The following is a 17507-nucleotide window of genomic DNA, read 5'->3' on the forward strand; positions in this document are numbered from 1 at the left end:
AACTGCATGATCTCATTTTGTGCAACACCGGTACAGATTAACTGCAGTTAAGGAGAGAAAGGATTTCAGCTACAACAATGGCAGCAGATTGCTACCAGACTGAGCATAAGGCAGGAAAAGGGTTGGTTTCATAATAAAATATTTTTAATTGGATTTGTTCATCTGCAGGGAGTGAGTTGTCTGGATTAGCATATCAATGCCTTACACAAATTATATTTTTGAGAGTATTCAGCGCTAAGCAGCAAGAAATTATTTCCCATCTACACGAACAGCCAAAGGCACATGGCGCAGAAAAAATCTGAACTTAGAAAGCAGCTCCAGAAACTTGCCCTGTGCTCCATGCTAGCTACCACATTCATGGTGGAGAAATGGGGAAAAAAAGAAAAATAAGACACTGGTATGCAGTTATTTTTAATTTGTGAAGGGGAGACTAGATCCTTGAACATTAAGTTAAACTGAAAACAAAACATTCTGTCACGTACACAGCTCAGCTTTGCACATAAGCAAAAATAACTAGGCATCCACAAGCAGTTTTGAAGGCTTTTTAACACTGCAAGTAAAATGAGAAGATACTCAGGCCACGTCCCAGTATCCACTCTTGTGGTCTCATGGCCTTCATATGTACTTTCCTTTGAGGGCCTCCAATGGCTTAGGGTGTCCCATTTCTAATTAGTGTTTAACAGGGGTGCTCACAAGCACCCCCAATGAGCTCTTTACGCATCCTTCTTGTAAGTCTGCATCAGACCAGGCTGAAGGGTATAAACCAAAGGTCCTTTCCTGTTCACGTAGCCACAAAGAAGAACATATACAAGTGGAAGTACAGTTTTAAATTTCATAATATTTAATGTAAAAACAAAGCACTTCATTAATCTAGTCTAAATTCACATGTATTCAGGGTAAGAAGTGTTGACACAAAGCTATTATTCTGTTAACTGACTACCCCATTTCGGCTGACGAATATTTGTTTACCTATGGTGTATTTTGTACATGGCAAAGTATTTAATGGTGCAAAGCTCTGAATAAGCAGAGAGTGCTATTGCCAAGTTTACCTTATTTAGACCGTAAATAACGAGTGATGTCATGCAAGTGTCCCAAAACTCCCTTTATAACAGTGCAATTTGTAGAATCAGGTGGCTATTCTGCCTCACGCCTGAACATACATGAACTATATTAGCACTAGACTGAAACCTACCGACTCTGGAGCTAACCTTTCTTGAACAAGAGCAGTTTTTTTTTTTAAGACCCTGTGTTTCGTTAATCAAACGATAACCCACTTCAGTCATGTGGCTATCTTGCATAATGCTTAGAACACGATGCTTATCATGTTAGGTGTTAATTGGCTTTTTGATAAGAATCAGTTTTTGGGATGGAACAAAATTGTCAGAAAGGATTATGAGCCATTGCAAAAATAAAACATTTTTTTACAGCATTTTAGCCTTTAGGGTGCAAACCTGATAACTGCTACTTGGATAATGAAAGCTGTCAAATTTCAATCCAATCAATACGGCGGGTCACAAGAACGCAATGAAGTTTTCGAATACGGGGTCACAGTACCGCCCTGGATGATACGATGTCTCCTAGCATATTTCATCAGTCCCAGTGTTCCTGCCTAGTGCCTAGCTGCCCAGTCTCCGAATTTGAGTCATTTCAAAACAATCATTCAGAACACTACAGGCTTACATTAATTAGGAGCCTAATTAAAAATCTTGCAGCAAAAGCCTTTGTGTTATATTTTAAATCCCTGGATGAACAGAGTTTACCAAAGACAACACCAAATCCTCTTATGTTTTCATATCACTTCTTCATGTCTTATGTCCCAACATATGCTTCACTCTCCAAAGGCAGGGCAAAGCTTTATATGTGCCTCTGAAATAACTTGGAAGCAATAAATGTGGTAATTAGGTTTGAAAAACAACAAGGAAGACTAACGGCTTTTTAGCAAATGTGCAACCCGAGACAGCTGTTCGCATAGAGGACAAGTCTTCCTTTTTTAATGCAGCAGGTGATATACTGTAAAGTGTTGAGGTGCTAGAGGATTGGGGGGGAGGCAGGAGTTTTTAAAGTGTGTGAAAAGTTTGGCAAAATGCACAACATGTCCCCCCCCCAACCAACCAACTCACCTTCCTCCAATCACTGAAGAAATTGTTCCGAAAAACCTCCTTGGTCGTATATTCGTGGTCAAGCATTTGTGCAAAGAAGACGGCTACTTCCTCAGCAGCTGAACTCAGGGTCACCAGCTTTCCTGAGGGTGGAAAGGTTGCTATTAATATCATATACTGTACATGCTGTATAATGAGTGAAATTACAAAGTACTCTAGGTGACTCGGCTCCAGCGTCTCACCAGTGGGGTAAAAGACAAACCTGTGCTTTGAGTTTGTTCTCCTGAAAGGTTTCAAACGTAGTCCACTTTTGAGCTATTGTTGGCATGTACAGTATGCTGAAGATTATTAAAAGGATGTGGAAGCTACATTTTTAAAATATGGGATTCAAGAAGAAATATGCTGACTAAAACAGGCAGAGACACAAGACTACTGACTAAATCTACACCGCCTTAAAATGTCCTCCCTCACAAACAAAATGAAGACAGGACCCAAAACAGATGGCAACAACAACTTCTCTACCAAAATCCATGCCTTCCAAAGAGCCAGATTCTCTTTATTTAGCAAATGCAAATAAACCTGAGCGACGCGAGATTGCTTGTGGTTGGGCTGTGTTGAGGGTGTGCAGTCCTCCACTGAGTCTGTAAGAAGGAGAGTCCTTTAGGATGAGTTTCGCAGTTTGTTCCAACCCACAGGAACAAATAGCTGATCCCCCAACTATAGAGTCTGACTAGACATGGATGCTGACCCGTCCTGGACCGGTTCAGAGTGGAGCACTCTCTTCCTGGGACGGGGTTGCTGGGTAGAGCACTGTTTGTTAAGTTCAGTGATTCCCATTCCCAGCTGGGGGTTTGCAGGCTGGTTTTCTTGAAGGCAGACATGTCTTTGGTGGATTAAATATTTCCTCATGTAGTGGCACGAGGTGAGGGGGATTTTGGACCTTTTTGAGTGTTTTGTGGGTGATTGTGAGTCTGTGATTGTGTTTGGTAGGATAGTGAGCCAGGAGATCAGGGTGGAGAGTAGGGTACCAGTGATGATGCACATGGTGGATACTCCGTGAGGATATGATCATCAAGTCCAGACAAGGGTACCGTATTCTACTGCCGAGAGAGACAGAGCAAGTGCCGAGATCCGGAGGGTGGTAGTGTAAGTGCCCCATGATGTACCAGATTCTGTGCAAAATTCCTTTAACCTTTTCACTACTAAAGATTCAGGGCGAGTTTAAATTATTTAATAACCCAGTCAAGGAGCTTCTCCAGAGCCAATTTTCTTTTTGCCCCAGTGTGTTCTAAATTTTTAAAAGCACTTCACTTCGTTTTCTGTCACAGTAAAAAGCCAGGCTGTGACATACCCTCACTTCTGTCATCACCATGGTTACTACAGGTGCATCCTCCAGTGCAGCTGTGGAGTATATATCAACAATTCTTCTTTCTTAATGGAGTAGGTGTACTTGAAAAGCTGCCAATAGGCAAAAAGGGAGGCTGGACATCAAGCAAGCCAGGAAAGAGGTACTTCAAATTAAAATAGCACCTTCCAGGATCAAAGGTTAACAGGTGACAGTGTGCAGGGATTTGCTTAACACGGCTGTTGGATCATAATTTCTTCACAGAGATTGCTATGGCACAAATGTGTGAATGAGAAGCTGACAGCAATCCTTTTTTTTTTAAATGCACGCAAACACAAATGCAGACAGCAAAGAGTGAGAGACACTCATGCCTCAAAGGTCTCCAGTGTTTTACCACAGGATTTACTCTGTGAATGTAAAATTCAAATTACCATCAGGTGTAGCTTTATCCCTCCACAGTAAACAAAATCTGAATGCTTTTTAATATCCTTTATAAGATATATTTTGCACTCTCCTTTTATAAAACATTATCGACATGCAAATAGATTTTTTTTGCATGAAAGTCTAATAAGCCACAAAGAAACTTAAGTTAAAAAAGTAATAAAACTATAATTGACCTTTCTGTAATTATCCGCAACATGCTATCCAAAGCTCTTTGGTGTACAAAACAAAATGATTCACTTGTGTTATTTACCTCAATATATTTAGCAGGGCTGGCTGATTGTTTTTACAGGAAAGCTCACACTCCATGCCACTTATATTATTTTTTACACATTATGAACAAGATTGCACTTGTCAATAAAGCAAAGTTAGATTTTCGCTTATTGTAGCCCTTTGGAAAGATGAATCTGCATTTGTTTAACATAAAGACTGTGCAGCTTCTGCTCTATGTTGTGAGAACGTCATTTGTATGTAGTGTTGTCATTTGCTCGTCTATGGACGGCATGCTGCTCCATTATACTTTTATACTTTTGGACAATCAATCTGTATAAACCTATGCACATACAGTATTCTATTGTTTTTACAGTGACTATGATTTTTTTACCCACAAGAAACATAAAAATGGCTTTCACAGACTTGAAAAATGCACACAGTTGAGAAAATACAACTGTACATAAAAAAAGACAGGAAAGCAAAGGGAAAAAATAATGTCATTACCTGTCCCAAAAATCATTATCCAGATGGGACCGAGAGGCTTTCTGAACAGCTAGTTCTCGAATGCATTGTGGCCTTGACATCACAGCAGACAGAAATCTTCATTAGCTCAGTAGGACCCCATTCTTCACACTGTTAAGTACACTTCACTGCTCCAGAGGGCTAATGACTTACCGTCATAATAAAACTTCACGTTATCAGGAAGTCTCTGGTACTCAGCGGGAAACCAGGGCCCTCTGTGCTCCAGAAACTTCCACTTGATGCCGTCTTCATACTTTTCCTCTTCCCACCTGAAGGAAACATTAAGAGGAACAAAAATGCGGGCTGCTCATCCCATAACGCCAGGGTGTACAAAGTCTGTGGTGCTGAGAGCCAAGGCAAGACTGGGGTCCAAGGAGCCTTTTATTATACCGCTGGATCCAATGACAAAGCCATGTACAGATTATTTTTAGAAATCAATATCAGAAGAACGTAGGAAACAAGAAAATTTGGAGTTACTGGGTGCCATTCAGTCTCGCCTGTGCCTGAACCCCCTAAAGTGCATGCAGTATTCCTGAAAAGCACCACTTTTGTTCCTACAACAGTACAAGAAATGCATTTGAAATTATTTATGTACCAACAAGATTTTACTCCCATGTAGAAGGTCATTACATTACATTCTTGTCCATCTAATGTCACTAAGGACAGCTTCCCCCCATGCCAAAGCAATGCAGTTTACTCCACAGCTCTAGAAACTGGACCCTGCACTGGTTAAATGCCATCAAATCCTTGAAATTTAAATCACCAGCAGAAACACACCACACTAAGTCATTTAGGTGTTTCTAAAGCTCACTATTTTCTCTTTAAAGTGACCGTCAGAATCCAACCACTGGACAAGGACAGTTTCAACCAACACCTGCGTAACCCAGTTGGCCAAGCTCAGGCAATCTGCTGAAAATGCTTTAAGAACAGATCTAATCTGGAAATGTGGGGCCTTACAGGGCAAATACAAGACCAGTTCGGATGCCTACTCAGAATTATCCCTCTGGGATACACCTGGTAAACATGAAGGCCTGCCGGTCTGAGGCGGGAATCTTCGGGAATCACAACAGCGTCCTAAATCTGCAACAGCAAAAGCTTCAAACGTTTGAAAAAAAAAAAACTGATTCTCCTGGAAATAAAATAACCTACCCAGAAGCAAATCCCTAATGTTTCACAAGGCTTACCACACTAAAGAAAGGAAAAATAAAGACCAAATGTTGTAATTTAGATACTCAAAAGATATGTCACAAAAAAGTGTGACCTCAGTTTCTCTCATTAAATAGAAAAGTGCGTTTAAGGAGGACGACAAGCTCAGCCAGTTCTCCCGGGTCACAGGTTTCATTTCAACAGCCCAGAAGCACGCAGGAGTCTCTGGATGCCTACCACCTCCACCGTTGCAGCTCCTCCTCCTCCTTCTTCTTGATCTTCAGAGCCTTCGCTGCCTCAACCTCCTCCTTGCTTTTCTTGTGCTTGCCGCCTTCCCTAGCAGACACCGGCCGCCCCTCCTGCTCCTTCTTCGCCTTCGGAAAGGAAGGAAACGACACACGAGCGCACAGAGAGGGAGTGTTAGTGTCCAGTGACCTCACCCGAAACCTGACCTTCAGGTCAGCACTGGCGCAATGCTTTGTGTTACGACGCAGAGCCTGTGAGCGTCACGCGACCTTCGTCACCTCGAGTTGTGGAGCTCAAGAGCACAGTAGCCCGAAATCAAACTTAAGACTTCTTTTTATTCTCTTTGTGGGCTTTAATACTGTTATCTGCCCCTGTTCACTCAAGGCGCCCATTAATAAAAGCCTGTTATGTAAAGAACAACGGTATCCAAGTCTGTGAAGGTAACAATTACAATACCTGAGGCGGCTGCTCTATCCTTCCTACCCTTAAACAAAATAAAGACAGCATTGGAGCCTTATAGTGGTCTTTTATGACTCCTGTATACTTTGGAAAAAGTCACAGGAAGAACATGCTGTAGCTAATGTTGTCCGGTGTTCGCTGGCAAGGATCAACCTGCAATCGATGATGCAAAAGTCAGGCAACCTAGGAAAAACAAGAACCATTTGACATTTTTGTGCAGGTTTGGAACACAGTTTGCTGACCAAAGGCTGGTATGCTAGATATTCTGTTCATGAATATCCTACAGATGAAAAACAAACTGTACACCCTCAACACTTCTCTAACAGTACTGTTCATTCACTAACTGCTTTGAAAACTGTGTAACTAGAATGCCCCGTGTCTAACGTCCGCATAGCCCGTCACTAGCCTGCTTTCTCTGGCTTTCATGAAGCTGCCTCAAGCTCTCCTCTACCTTCACTTTGCTTTCCTTCTTTTTCTTCCTCTGTTTTTCTGGCTCTTGCTCTGCCTCCTCAACCTCCATCTTCACTTTCTTTTTCTTCTTTGCTCTTAGAAACAAATTAGATTAAACACACAAGATTAAAGATTACACACAAGATTAAAAGAAAAATAAATCGATCGGTTTAGAAAAGAAATAATGTAATGTGCACAGCAGGACCCGCTACCATGGACTGTTGGGCTTGTTCAAAACTTCAGAGACTTAAGCCTGGCCAATTCAGTGCAGTTGCCCAAAGGTGACATCACAAGGCATAATTTGTGATGTCACAATCGCATCATAAAATAATTTAAAACTTCTATTTTTGTTGTCATTGCTACAGCTGCAACTACTCCAGCACTGCTCACATAACCACTGAATAACTTTTTCATCAGGACAGAGGCAAATGACTCCCAATGCAGTGTAGTGTGTTCCACTTCAGTTCACTTTGGTATGGCTTAGATGTCTAAATATACAGCACCTGACATTTGCGTCTATACAAGGGTTTACAAATTATGAAATGGACCAGACATTTGTGTTAATGGAAGTCGTCTCTATGCGAAACATACCCCAAAACTATGCGCTTCTAATGTTATATTTGAGATCTGTCCAGCCAAGGGTTCAAAGTGACATTGTGCCAATCGCTTACGATTCCAACAGAGATCCTCCTGGTTCTTCCTGTTCTCTGAGCCTCTTCTTCACTTTGTCCTTCTTGTTTATGCAGAAGTCTTCCTCCTCTGGCTCCGCCTTTACTTGAATTTGAGCAGCTCTGCAACTCCAGAAAAAAAAATGGAGAAATTAGATTCACTAAACCCAGGGCAACCACTCATGGGAATTAGTGAAAGTTTTCGGTTCACAAGTTTGCTTCAAACAGGGCACTTTTATACTGTACAGAAAGGCTACTAATGTCTCATGTTTAATTCAAATGTCCTTTAATTTAACATTAAATGCAGTATATAATGCAGTGCTGTTCTGTGTATCTTATTAATACAGTTGCCTTTAGGTTAACAAATTTAGCATGCTTATAATGTATACATGCTTATTTTGGAGACTGAAGACCAAACAAGCAATTTTACAATTACCTGAATATCCAATTTCAGAAATCCAAAGTTCCAGTTTAGTGTAGCCTGTATTTATTTGTAAAAGTCAATTATTCTTCTCTGCCCCTGCGATGCCAGGAGCATGTTTATCAATTCTTCTCCATTCTGCATCATTGAACATCTTTAAAAGTCGATTGTGACCCTTTTGAATGGCAATGTTTTCATGTCTGTAATCATGTTCTTGGAATCAGAGATAGAAATGAAGCTTCATGGGTGTTCAGAAGCACCACTGATATCCCCCCGTTGTCATCAGTAGTCACAAGAAATCCTTTAGGAGTTTTGCAGCAGGCAGTGACCAGTCTGTGACCTCTTCATCTGTTGTAAGGTTCTCAAACTGGAAAGTTTTCTTGACACACAAAAGTGCTGCGATGTCATCTACCACAAGAGGGAGCTCATTCACCTTTGGGCAAAAGCCTTTACTTCAGTGTGCAAAGTGAACATAAAGTTTGGCAAAACATCCGTTTGACAGAGATTTTCGCAGTTGTTGAAATGTGTTGCAACCAAAAGTAAAGCCGATTTAGTGAGAAACTGAAAGTTTTATGGTTTGAATAAAAGATGTATAGGTAGTAACAAAGCTGCTATTCGACAGGAGTGGGGGTGAAAGAATTCACAGTTTGTGAACTTAAAAGCAGAGAGGCATGGGGTGTTATCCACAAACAACAGAAGTACACTCCTATTGTAACAAGCTGAAGACATCACTGTAACCATTTTAAAAATTTAAGGTTCAGCTCACCTTTTTGTTGAATTTGCATTCTTCAAGTAACTTCTTAAAATTGAACTCATCATAGTAGTTACCAGTGCACACTTTTCTTCAGTCATGATAGCGAGTGTTTTTTTCAAAGCTCTTCATACACAATTAAAGGCAAGCAATGATGAGCCCGTCTTTTTTGTAAAGAGTCCAATTTCATATCAGCTCAGGATTACAGGTTAGCAGTTTTCTTCACTGCAGGGTTTTATACTGGATCTTTAGCAATGATTCCAACTGGTTTATTGACGATAAAATGGAAATTGCTCAAAATGGCATACAATTTCATCTTTCAGAAACTTTGGCCATAGTTGCACAAAAACAGAAAACGTTTGGAGTGTGAATCAATTTAAACATCTAAAAATGTTACTCTTGTAAGATCTCACTCTAGTTGCCTTACATTTTAATACCCCTTTTTACTGCCGAATTCAGGATGAAAAATTTCATATTCTGGAACCTCATACTACCCCCCTCACACACACAAAAAAACTGTTCTTCTAATTTTCATGATAACAGTGTGGTAAATACATGTGAATTCTAATTTTGCTAATTCTAATTTTGCACCTACTGCTATTTCTGCTGAGTAGCTGGATGGTTACTTGAATGCTATACCCTGTCTTCTGTCACCAGAAAAACTTGCAAAAGCAAAATGGCAAAAGTTAAAGCCTCATTTCTAAACACTGACTGAAACTAACTAGATGTTGCTTTGGGATTTTTGCAATAAACAACATATGGCTGTCTTTCACCTGAAGGTGAGTTCCATTCGTCTCCTAATTAGGCTACGCGATTTCAAACTGTTTTGCAATCACCTCCATCATGCTAACATGCAATTGTGAAGTTATTTCTGCAATCATCAGTGCTATTCAACAATGTCAACACACACATACACAAAAAACTCTAAAGACTGCAATCAGAATCTCAGTCGCCAGATGAAGCTGTTTTAGTGTAACTGGCTTTGACTGTCTGAACCCTCCCAGACATTCAGTTTGATGGACAGACCCAGACGTGTATTTTGATGGCTGTCGATGGGTGTCTAATTGATTGATTGATTGAGACCAAAGCACAGAAATGGTGCCACTTGACTGCAGAATCAATACATAACATTGGCTGTGGAGTAACAGGCAACCACACGCTATAAACTGAGAAAAGAATAGGCTAACAGTAAACTGCATTTTCTCAGCCATTTTATGGTTTCATCTTCTTTATCTCCTTCTGCTTCTTCAGTGTGATCTTGCTGGATCAACCACCCATTTCTTCGAACACAGACAGAAAGCAATGGGCTGAATCAAGAGAGTACAAGGCAAGTGCACCAGCTTCTAAATGCCCCCAGTTTTAAAAAGATGGAATTCCCACTGCCTGACAATACGTGCTAACTCTTCAGCTACATTACCGAGTATTTTGAAAGGAAGAGTTTATTAAAAACGCAACACAAAATCTTTAAAAATCAAAAAATGTTCGGACTGAAAAGAAATTCACCCAGAGCCCAGCGGATATTAAAATAGTAATTAAATTGTAAGTGGAAATAAAATACACTCATTCTATAGCCTGCTGGGTTAAGCTTTACAAGTTGGCCAGTACCACCTTCGACCATGTTGTTGCTGTGGTTGTGTCAACTGGGCCCTGTGGGTGAGGCTATTAGCAGTGCAGTGGCACCGAGTCCAAATGGTTTGAAAACACAGGTAGTTATTCTGTGTCCAATTAAGAGTGCAAAATCAATATTAAATCAAGAGTATAGCACACTTTTGACATTCAGTCTCATCATGGTGATGCACAGCAGCTTAGCAACCGCTGTCTAAGTTCACTTTGCACAATGAAATTTTCACAAAAATGCTCAGGGAAGGTTTTGTAAAGTGCAAGAGGCAACACCATGCTCTTGCTATAACTACTTGCATGCACAACGGGGCATTGCTCTAGCCAATATATAAAGTATGACACCTTAAAAAAATCTAAATAGGTTTAAAAGATATTTTATGTTTTTATCTTGTGATCTCCAGGTACTGTAAGTGTTTTTCCCAAAAAAGTTGTCCGTTTTAGATATGGTTCCTTTTTGAATTTACTAACCATAAAAAAAAATCTCAGATCTCACCACCTCTCGCAAGTAGTTTTGCCAAAACACAGCACAAAGTCTTTGGTGGGAGAAAGATTTTTCAGCTGGAGTATCTTTGTCCAGCCTCTGCTGGGAGTCCTGAAACTCCGGAAATGTGCCGAACCATACAGTGACACTGCAAGCTTGCATGGTGAGAGAATAAAATTAAAACCACCCCTAAAGAGAAAATGCAAAAGCAGGGAGGTGCTTTAGATGTGCACAGAGGGGGTGACAGAATAAACTGAAATTCAGCCTTGTCAATTCAGCAGGGATGTAGATACAATCCAAACATGAGGTTATAAACCACTTATAAAAGAGCTGCATGCTAACAGCTTTTCATTTTATATAAAAGCTGGATGCTTATTATTTTCTGCTGTTGCATATCTATAAAAAATCCTTTCGGATTAGTTTTGATTTACAGCTCCCCCAAGTAGGCTCCCTGGGAGATAAACACCAAAGGCCAAGGACAAGTTTTAAATTGAATTCCCAGGTGTCTGTTCATTCACCTTTTGTAAGAAATAGAAATATCTCGATACAGAAAGAAACGAAGGAACTGATAAAAGCTTGTATTTATAGACCCTTTATGGAAAACCTAGCAGGTCTCTGAACTTTCCCTACACACAAAATGCATAGAAAGATAAAACCTGAAATGGAACTAGAAATTTGGGAAGGACCTGTGAAAGAAAGAGAATTAGAATGGTTACAAAACAGAGGAGGCCATGTGGCCTGTCAAGCTTGTTTGGTTGCTAGGAGCTAAATGAGGATCTCATCAAGCTGCGTCTTGAAAGAAGCTTCAGCAACATGGACGGGCAGCTTTTATGCAACACAATGTTTATAAAAAGTGCATCCTGCTCTCAGTTTTAGTTAGATTCCCTGATTTTTCTCCACGTCTCTTCTAGTTGTCGTTTTACCATAGATGCTCTCTTGTTAAACTTTGTATTCTTGAAGCCTGTTGGCACAAGACAGAGTTCTAGCCCAGGGAATTTGTCCAGTTATTTTTCTCTCTCTCTGCTCCAAAGTGCAGCAACATCTTTTTTGTAAGATGCTGAATAAAATTGTCCGCAATGTAAGAAGGTTTTACCAGTGTATTTTATGTTAAGCAAAAAATTATTTATTTCTACACTTTTAGAATGGGAAACATGGCAACTGAAAAATAGGGGGAGAGAAGCCATGAACTATTTAAATAAAGAACTGAAATTTTACACATGTAAAAAGCCTACCTTACAAAATCTTCCAAATCTGCATCGGGGTTCTCTCTTTTTGTGAGCTTTTCCTGACATGAGAGAAGAAAAACATCAGAGTTGATCACAGGTGGTGGTGTAACCACACAGTTTTCAATCTACAGTACGTGGTTGCTGAAATCAGTCAGAAGCCAGAGAACAGACAGGCAGAGATCAATTTTCTATTAAAAACCAAGCTAAGGAATATCACTGTTCCTGGGGTTTGCTGAATGGGTCGTGCCCTAAACCAGGTGAAGAGAGTAATGCAGATGACATTCTCATGTTCCTGTTGGAAACTGCTGTGGAGGGCATACAGTCAGAGAGCACTGATCTCACTGCCTAGTCTCATAGTATGCAGCCAACTATAAATGTGAACTTCACATAAGAAGACAAACTAAGGCAAAGATAACATACTGTACCTTCTTTTTCCTGGAGATCCCTTTTCCTTCTTTTTCAGCCCCTTCAGTATTACCCAATGTGGAATTCCTCTGGACCTTTTTACTACAGTAAACAAGGACATAAAATAATATGTTCTATAGCCATTACAAGAAAAAAACAAAATATTCCACCAATTCTTTCTGGAACTGTTTTATCCTTACAGGGTCGGGGGAAGAGGAGCCTATCCCAGCATGCAAAAGTTGCAAGGCAGGGTAAACCTTGGATGGGATGCCAGTCCATCACAGGACATTGGAATATTCCAATGTACTTTAATTTTATGCCAGTACTGCAGACCGACTTGTTTGTTTTCTTTCCATAGAAGCAGCCAACAAAAAAAAACAGCAGTTGCCAGACTTAATTTGGAAATCATGAGGTGTGAACAGGAGAGAGTAGATGTACAAAGGGCAGTGGAAGTACTGTACCTAAGTGCTTAACTGTGACATGTGCATAATGCAATGTGCTTTTAATGCATATTCAAGCCACCACTGTCAATATAATTCTAACAAGATAATTCAAAACGTTTTAATTAGAAAATTCAAACTCTTTTTTAAACTTTTTCACTCTGATGGACCTGTGGTCAAGTCCGCAGGGTTTTGGACACCAATGATCTCCCTCGAGCACTAATGTACAGAAGAGTTTCCCTCATTCAGTAACACTAATGGGCCGAGGTTGGCTCTGTGACTCGGGCATTGCGCCTGTGGCTGGAAGGTTGCTGGTTCGTATCCCGCGGCCAACAGAGGAATCCTACTCTGTGGGGCCGCTGAGCAAGGCCCTTCACCCCATCTGCTCCAGGGGCGCCGTATAAATGGCTGACCCTGTGCTCTGACCCCCAGCTTCTCTCCCTGTCTGCGTGTCTCATGGAGAGCAAGCTGGGGTACGCGAAAAGAAATTCCTAATACAAGAAATTGTATATGGCCAATAAAGTGATCTTATCTTAATCCCTTAATGGGGACAAAAAAGTCTCCACCACAGAACTGAAAGGTAAGAGGAGAGATTATGCAGCGTCAGGATAAGTAAGATTGTGCTTTATTAAAGGATGTGAAGAACTGCACTCAAGGAGTCGGTCACCCTGAGCTCGAAAGGCTATACTCCAACCCATTTTATAGGTTATCTTTAAATGCTCAATAAGTAGAGAACCGCGAAACCTATTCACAGGCTCTACACCAGCAAACGATGGCTACATCGTTCAGAGTTCATTGGGAATTAAAACCTCAACACACTGGTTCTGGAGCGGCAAATCCTGCTGACTCTTCTCCCACCATTGTGTTATTTCACTTGTGTACAGGGTTTAGTTCAATGACATGATTTAGTGTACGGGGGCTGTGGTGCGCGCTACTGTACATACGAACTACAGAACTGACGCAACGTAGGAAATTAGATGTCACAAAGACATGCCAAAAGCACAAGCAGGAAGCAAATACAATAACTCCCTTCAGCTCCACAGCGCGTTCATGCACCACTGTGTAAATACCAGTCTGCTGCATGACAAGCTGCGTCATGCCCTACATGCATGAGCCGAGGGATGCTGCAGTGTTAGTGTCTGCTCCGTTTGTGCTTCGTGTTACACTGCACATTTCTTTTGCCTTGACAGGGCTTCACATTTAATATTTCACTGCAACGTCAAGGCTGCTTTTAGGTCTACAATCTCATCTTTTGCCTAACCTATAATATCACCATTCTTCCCGATATACTCCTTTACTGTAATCGCCTACAAAGCCATCAGTTATTGTCAGAAAGCTGTTATTTGTATCCCTTTTTATGTGGTTAATTAGAAATAAGAAAGATGGATGGTTTGTATTACTTTTTTAATGCAGCGGATCAATGTAAATTAGTTTATGCTTATGAAGATGAAGTGGCCTACTTTGTATAATGAGCATATGCTGTCTTACTCTGTATTCTTATTAGATTTAACTTTTCTGATGTTTTTGTTTTCTTTTCCTCCATGAGAGGCATTATAACAGTTACCAATATAGCTGCTGACTTTACAGAAAACATCTAAATTAAACAGGCCACTGGAGACACCTTTCTGTTGGAAATTAAAGAAAGGGCAGTCACATCTCTGAATGTTGCAGGTATTTTTACTTAGTCCGCCTGGGAATGACAAGCAGCTATTTATGTTTTTCCAAGAGAGAACCAGATCGGTTCACAGCGAGCACAATGACCATTAACCTGGAAAGCTGTGTCTCCCTGAGGAGACCATAAGATCCCATAGAAAGTCTTTTCAGAGACGAAGCACTCTACTCAGGTGAGAAAGAACACAGGCCAATCAACTCTGTGGATCAACGCAGGTTCTGAGAGCTTGGGTCTGTTACTCTCAGCACTACAAAATGCCTGGCTCATCATCTGACAACAGAGGAATCGAACAGACTCAACAGGGCTAAATTACAGAACTTACAATTATAGAACTGACTTGTTTTGGAATCACACCTCAGACACTGGTGTAAAAAAATGTTTTAAGGCAACCAAAGTTTGGACTGGGCAGAACGTTCATAAAGATGATAATGGCCATGGGTGAACAAGGCATAAACTATTCCAATGCTCCATGCAAGTTTATAACAACAGCCCACTGTTTCAGCAGTGAAGACAAAATTGATTTCAGAGAAAAGTAACAGAGCCACGAGAGGTAAAAATCCTTAGCATCTATTAAAAGCTAGATACTGGTCATCTTTACAAGTGTCTAAATCATGTTTTAGCACAAGGGCTACAATATTGGTTCCTAACACTGGGGGACCTGTGTTTCTTGCGGGTTTTATTTAAGATGAGCTTTAAATTGGGGCGACATGGTGGTGTAGTGGTTTTACTGCCTGGAAGATGCCGGGGCCCTGGATTCAGTTGTGGACCTGGGGTGCTGTCTGCGTGGAGTTTGTGTTCACCCTGTGTTCTTGTGAGTTACCTCCAGCGCCCAGTTCCCTCCCACAGTCCAAAGACATCCTGGCAGGTTAATTGGCTTCCAGGAGATCTGGCCCTGGTGTGTCTGCATGTGTGTGCCCTGAGTTGGACCTCCATCCTGTCCTGGGTGGACCCTGCCTTGTCAGGATAGGCTCTGGCCCCCCAGTGACCCTGAAGAGGATGAACTGGTTAAAAAAAATGGATGGAGCCCTTAATCAGAGGCAGACTCCAATTTCCTAAATAAGGAAATTTTATTTCCCAGGAAGGCAATGATCACAAATAATATTCCTAGAAATGAGTGACTGTGTGTATTTTAGGGATGAAGACACACACATTTCATCCTAGCTGATGCATTATGCATCCAGGACGTACTCCATTTTGCAGTAACCCTTACCAGGAATAAGCGACTTTCTGTCGACAGTCAAACGGACGTTTCATGTACTAAGTGTTTGATAAACAGAATAATACCTAGCGCAAAATGAATAGATTTTGGGGTGTGCAAAAGTAAGTAACTGGTTGTCCCAGTACATCCACATCAGTGTGCAGTCAGCTCCCTTGGAATCATGAACTGCACCTGAACAATGATGCCCAAAACCCAGACTGGCTTTCTTTCATTTGAGTAAGGAACCCGTGGCAGGGCGAAGGCTTTAAAAACGAATACATCCACCTCTTTGAAACATCACCGCCAGCTCTGAATTCCTCTTTGCCGAACCCCTTATCCTTGGATTCCTTAGCTTTGACTTCTTTGTCTTTGCTGCCACTCTGCTTATCTCCCATCTTGAATGCTGCGATCCGATCAAGCTGACAGTCAGAGGGAGACAGAAACACAGTTACACAAGGCTACCTTTCCCAAAGGAATCAACAAGAAAATAAATCTTGAAAGACACACTAGACAAAAAGACAAATTCCACCCTCTGCCTGAAAGGAGGTCATCTTGGCAGTATACAATACCTTGCTCTAAATTTTCAGAATGCTCAGGAGAGCTCAGTTTCACAGTTCCCGGTTTCAATTCCTTACGGCTCTGTTTCTGTACCCCCTAGAGCAGCGATTCCCAAATGTTTTCAGCTGGCAGCCCACTTTCAGCATCCTAAAATTTTTAGGTTCACCAAACAATTTTTAAAATATTGTGGAAAAAGCTGGCCCTGGTGTAAATGTGAGCGTGCCTGTGTCTGTGTGTCCTGTGATGGGCTGGAGTCCCACCCAGGGTCTATACCTGCCTTGTGCACGTTGCTTGCCAGGATAGGCTCCAGCACCCCTGTGATTACTTAAATATTTGGTTGCAAGCTACACAAAGCTTCTGATCCAGACATTTTATACATGATTTCTTCTAATATTGCAGCACATCTGAGACCTCTCCACAGTCCATAGTTTGGCAAGCACTGCCAAAGATATTTATACAAAAAGGGCCCTTCTACTGGAATTGATAAGACTGAAGAACTGGAGATTACAAATTTAAATTATCTGCGTTTCCCTTGAGGGCCAATGTTTTGAGAGTGTGTTAGAATTTTGAAACCTCACAGCTAAAAAACATGGTCTTTGAATTCATGTCATTTTGCTTCCCTGTCATACTACATCTCTTATTTATATACCAAAATTGGAATTTTTTGTTTCCAATTGTGTACAGGCAACCCTAAAAACAGATGTTCTATCCTTGATCCTGTGGTTACAATTTCGAACAAAGTCCTAGGGGGAAAAAAAAAGGTGCCACCAATTGAAATCCCCTCTTTCCACATTATGATTGAATGATGATTGTTTTAGCCCTTGAGGGTCATTAGATAACAAGTGGCTGTGTCTCTGCCCAGCAGACAAATGCCAAGTGGCCCCAGAAGCAACCTTGATTGATGACTTACCTTTTGAAAAGCCGGCTTGTCTGAGTGTCTTTGTTGTTCAAGATAAAGTGACCCTGAAGAACAAATGCATAAACGTAGATTATCTCCCGAGAACAATATCTCTTATCATTGCAACACACACATACAACAAGAAAAACCTTTTTTGCAAAGTGCAGGAATCATTTTGCTTCCCTGTCACACAGTACTACACCTCTTATTTATATACCAAAATTGGCATTTTTTGTTTCCAGTTATGT

General features: G+C 41.0%; 1 protein-coding gene across 10 annotated transcripts in view; it reads right to left on the reverse strand.

Moving 5' to 3' along the window:
* The window catches only part of LOC102693327 (DNA topoisomerase 1), a 68148-nt gene that overhangs the window by 42784 nt on the left and 7857 nt on the right, over positions 1 to 17507 (reverse strand). For 5 of the 10 annotated variants that reach the window (XM_069181155.1, XM_069181152.1, XM_069181158.1 and 2 more), the window contains exons 2-10: positions 17272 to 17324; positions 16089 to 16222; positions 12514 to 12595; positions 12095 to 12147; positions 7593 to 7718; positions 6878 to 7016; positions 6004 to 6140; positions 4774 to 4889; positions 2121 to 2242 (exon numbers count right to left, since the gene is read on the reverse strand). In XM_069181155.1, coding sequence (XP_069037256.1) covers positions 2121 to 2242; positions 4774 to 4889; positions 6004 to 6140; positions 6878 to 7016; positions 7593 to 7718; positions 12095 to 12147; positions 12514 to 12595; positions 16089 to 16222; positions 17272 to 17324 — 962 coding nt within the window. Of the gene's footprint in view, positions 1 to 2120; positions 2243 to 4773; positions 4890 to 6003; positions 6141 to 6468; positions 6657 to 6877; positions 7017 to 7133; positions 7153 to 7592; positions 7719 to 8025; positions 8431 to 12094; positions 12148 to 12513; positions 12596 to 16088; positions 16223 to 17271; positions 17325 to 17507 lie in introns of those variants that run through there. The other 5 variants (XM_069181153.1, XM_069181154.1, XM_069181159.1 and 2 more) reach the window with 5 other exon arrangements.

The sequence above is a fragment of the Lepisosteus oculatus genome, chromosome 20 (assembly GCF_040954835.1).
Source record: "Lepisosteus oculatus isolate fLepOcu1 chromosome 20, fLepOcu1.hap2, whole genome shotgun sequence".
In the NCBI taxonomy this organism is placed as follows: Eukaryota; Metazoa; Chordata; class Actinopteri; order Semionotiformes; family Lepisosteidae; genus Lepisosteus; species Lepisosteus oculatus.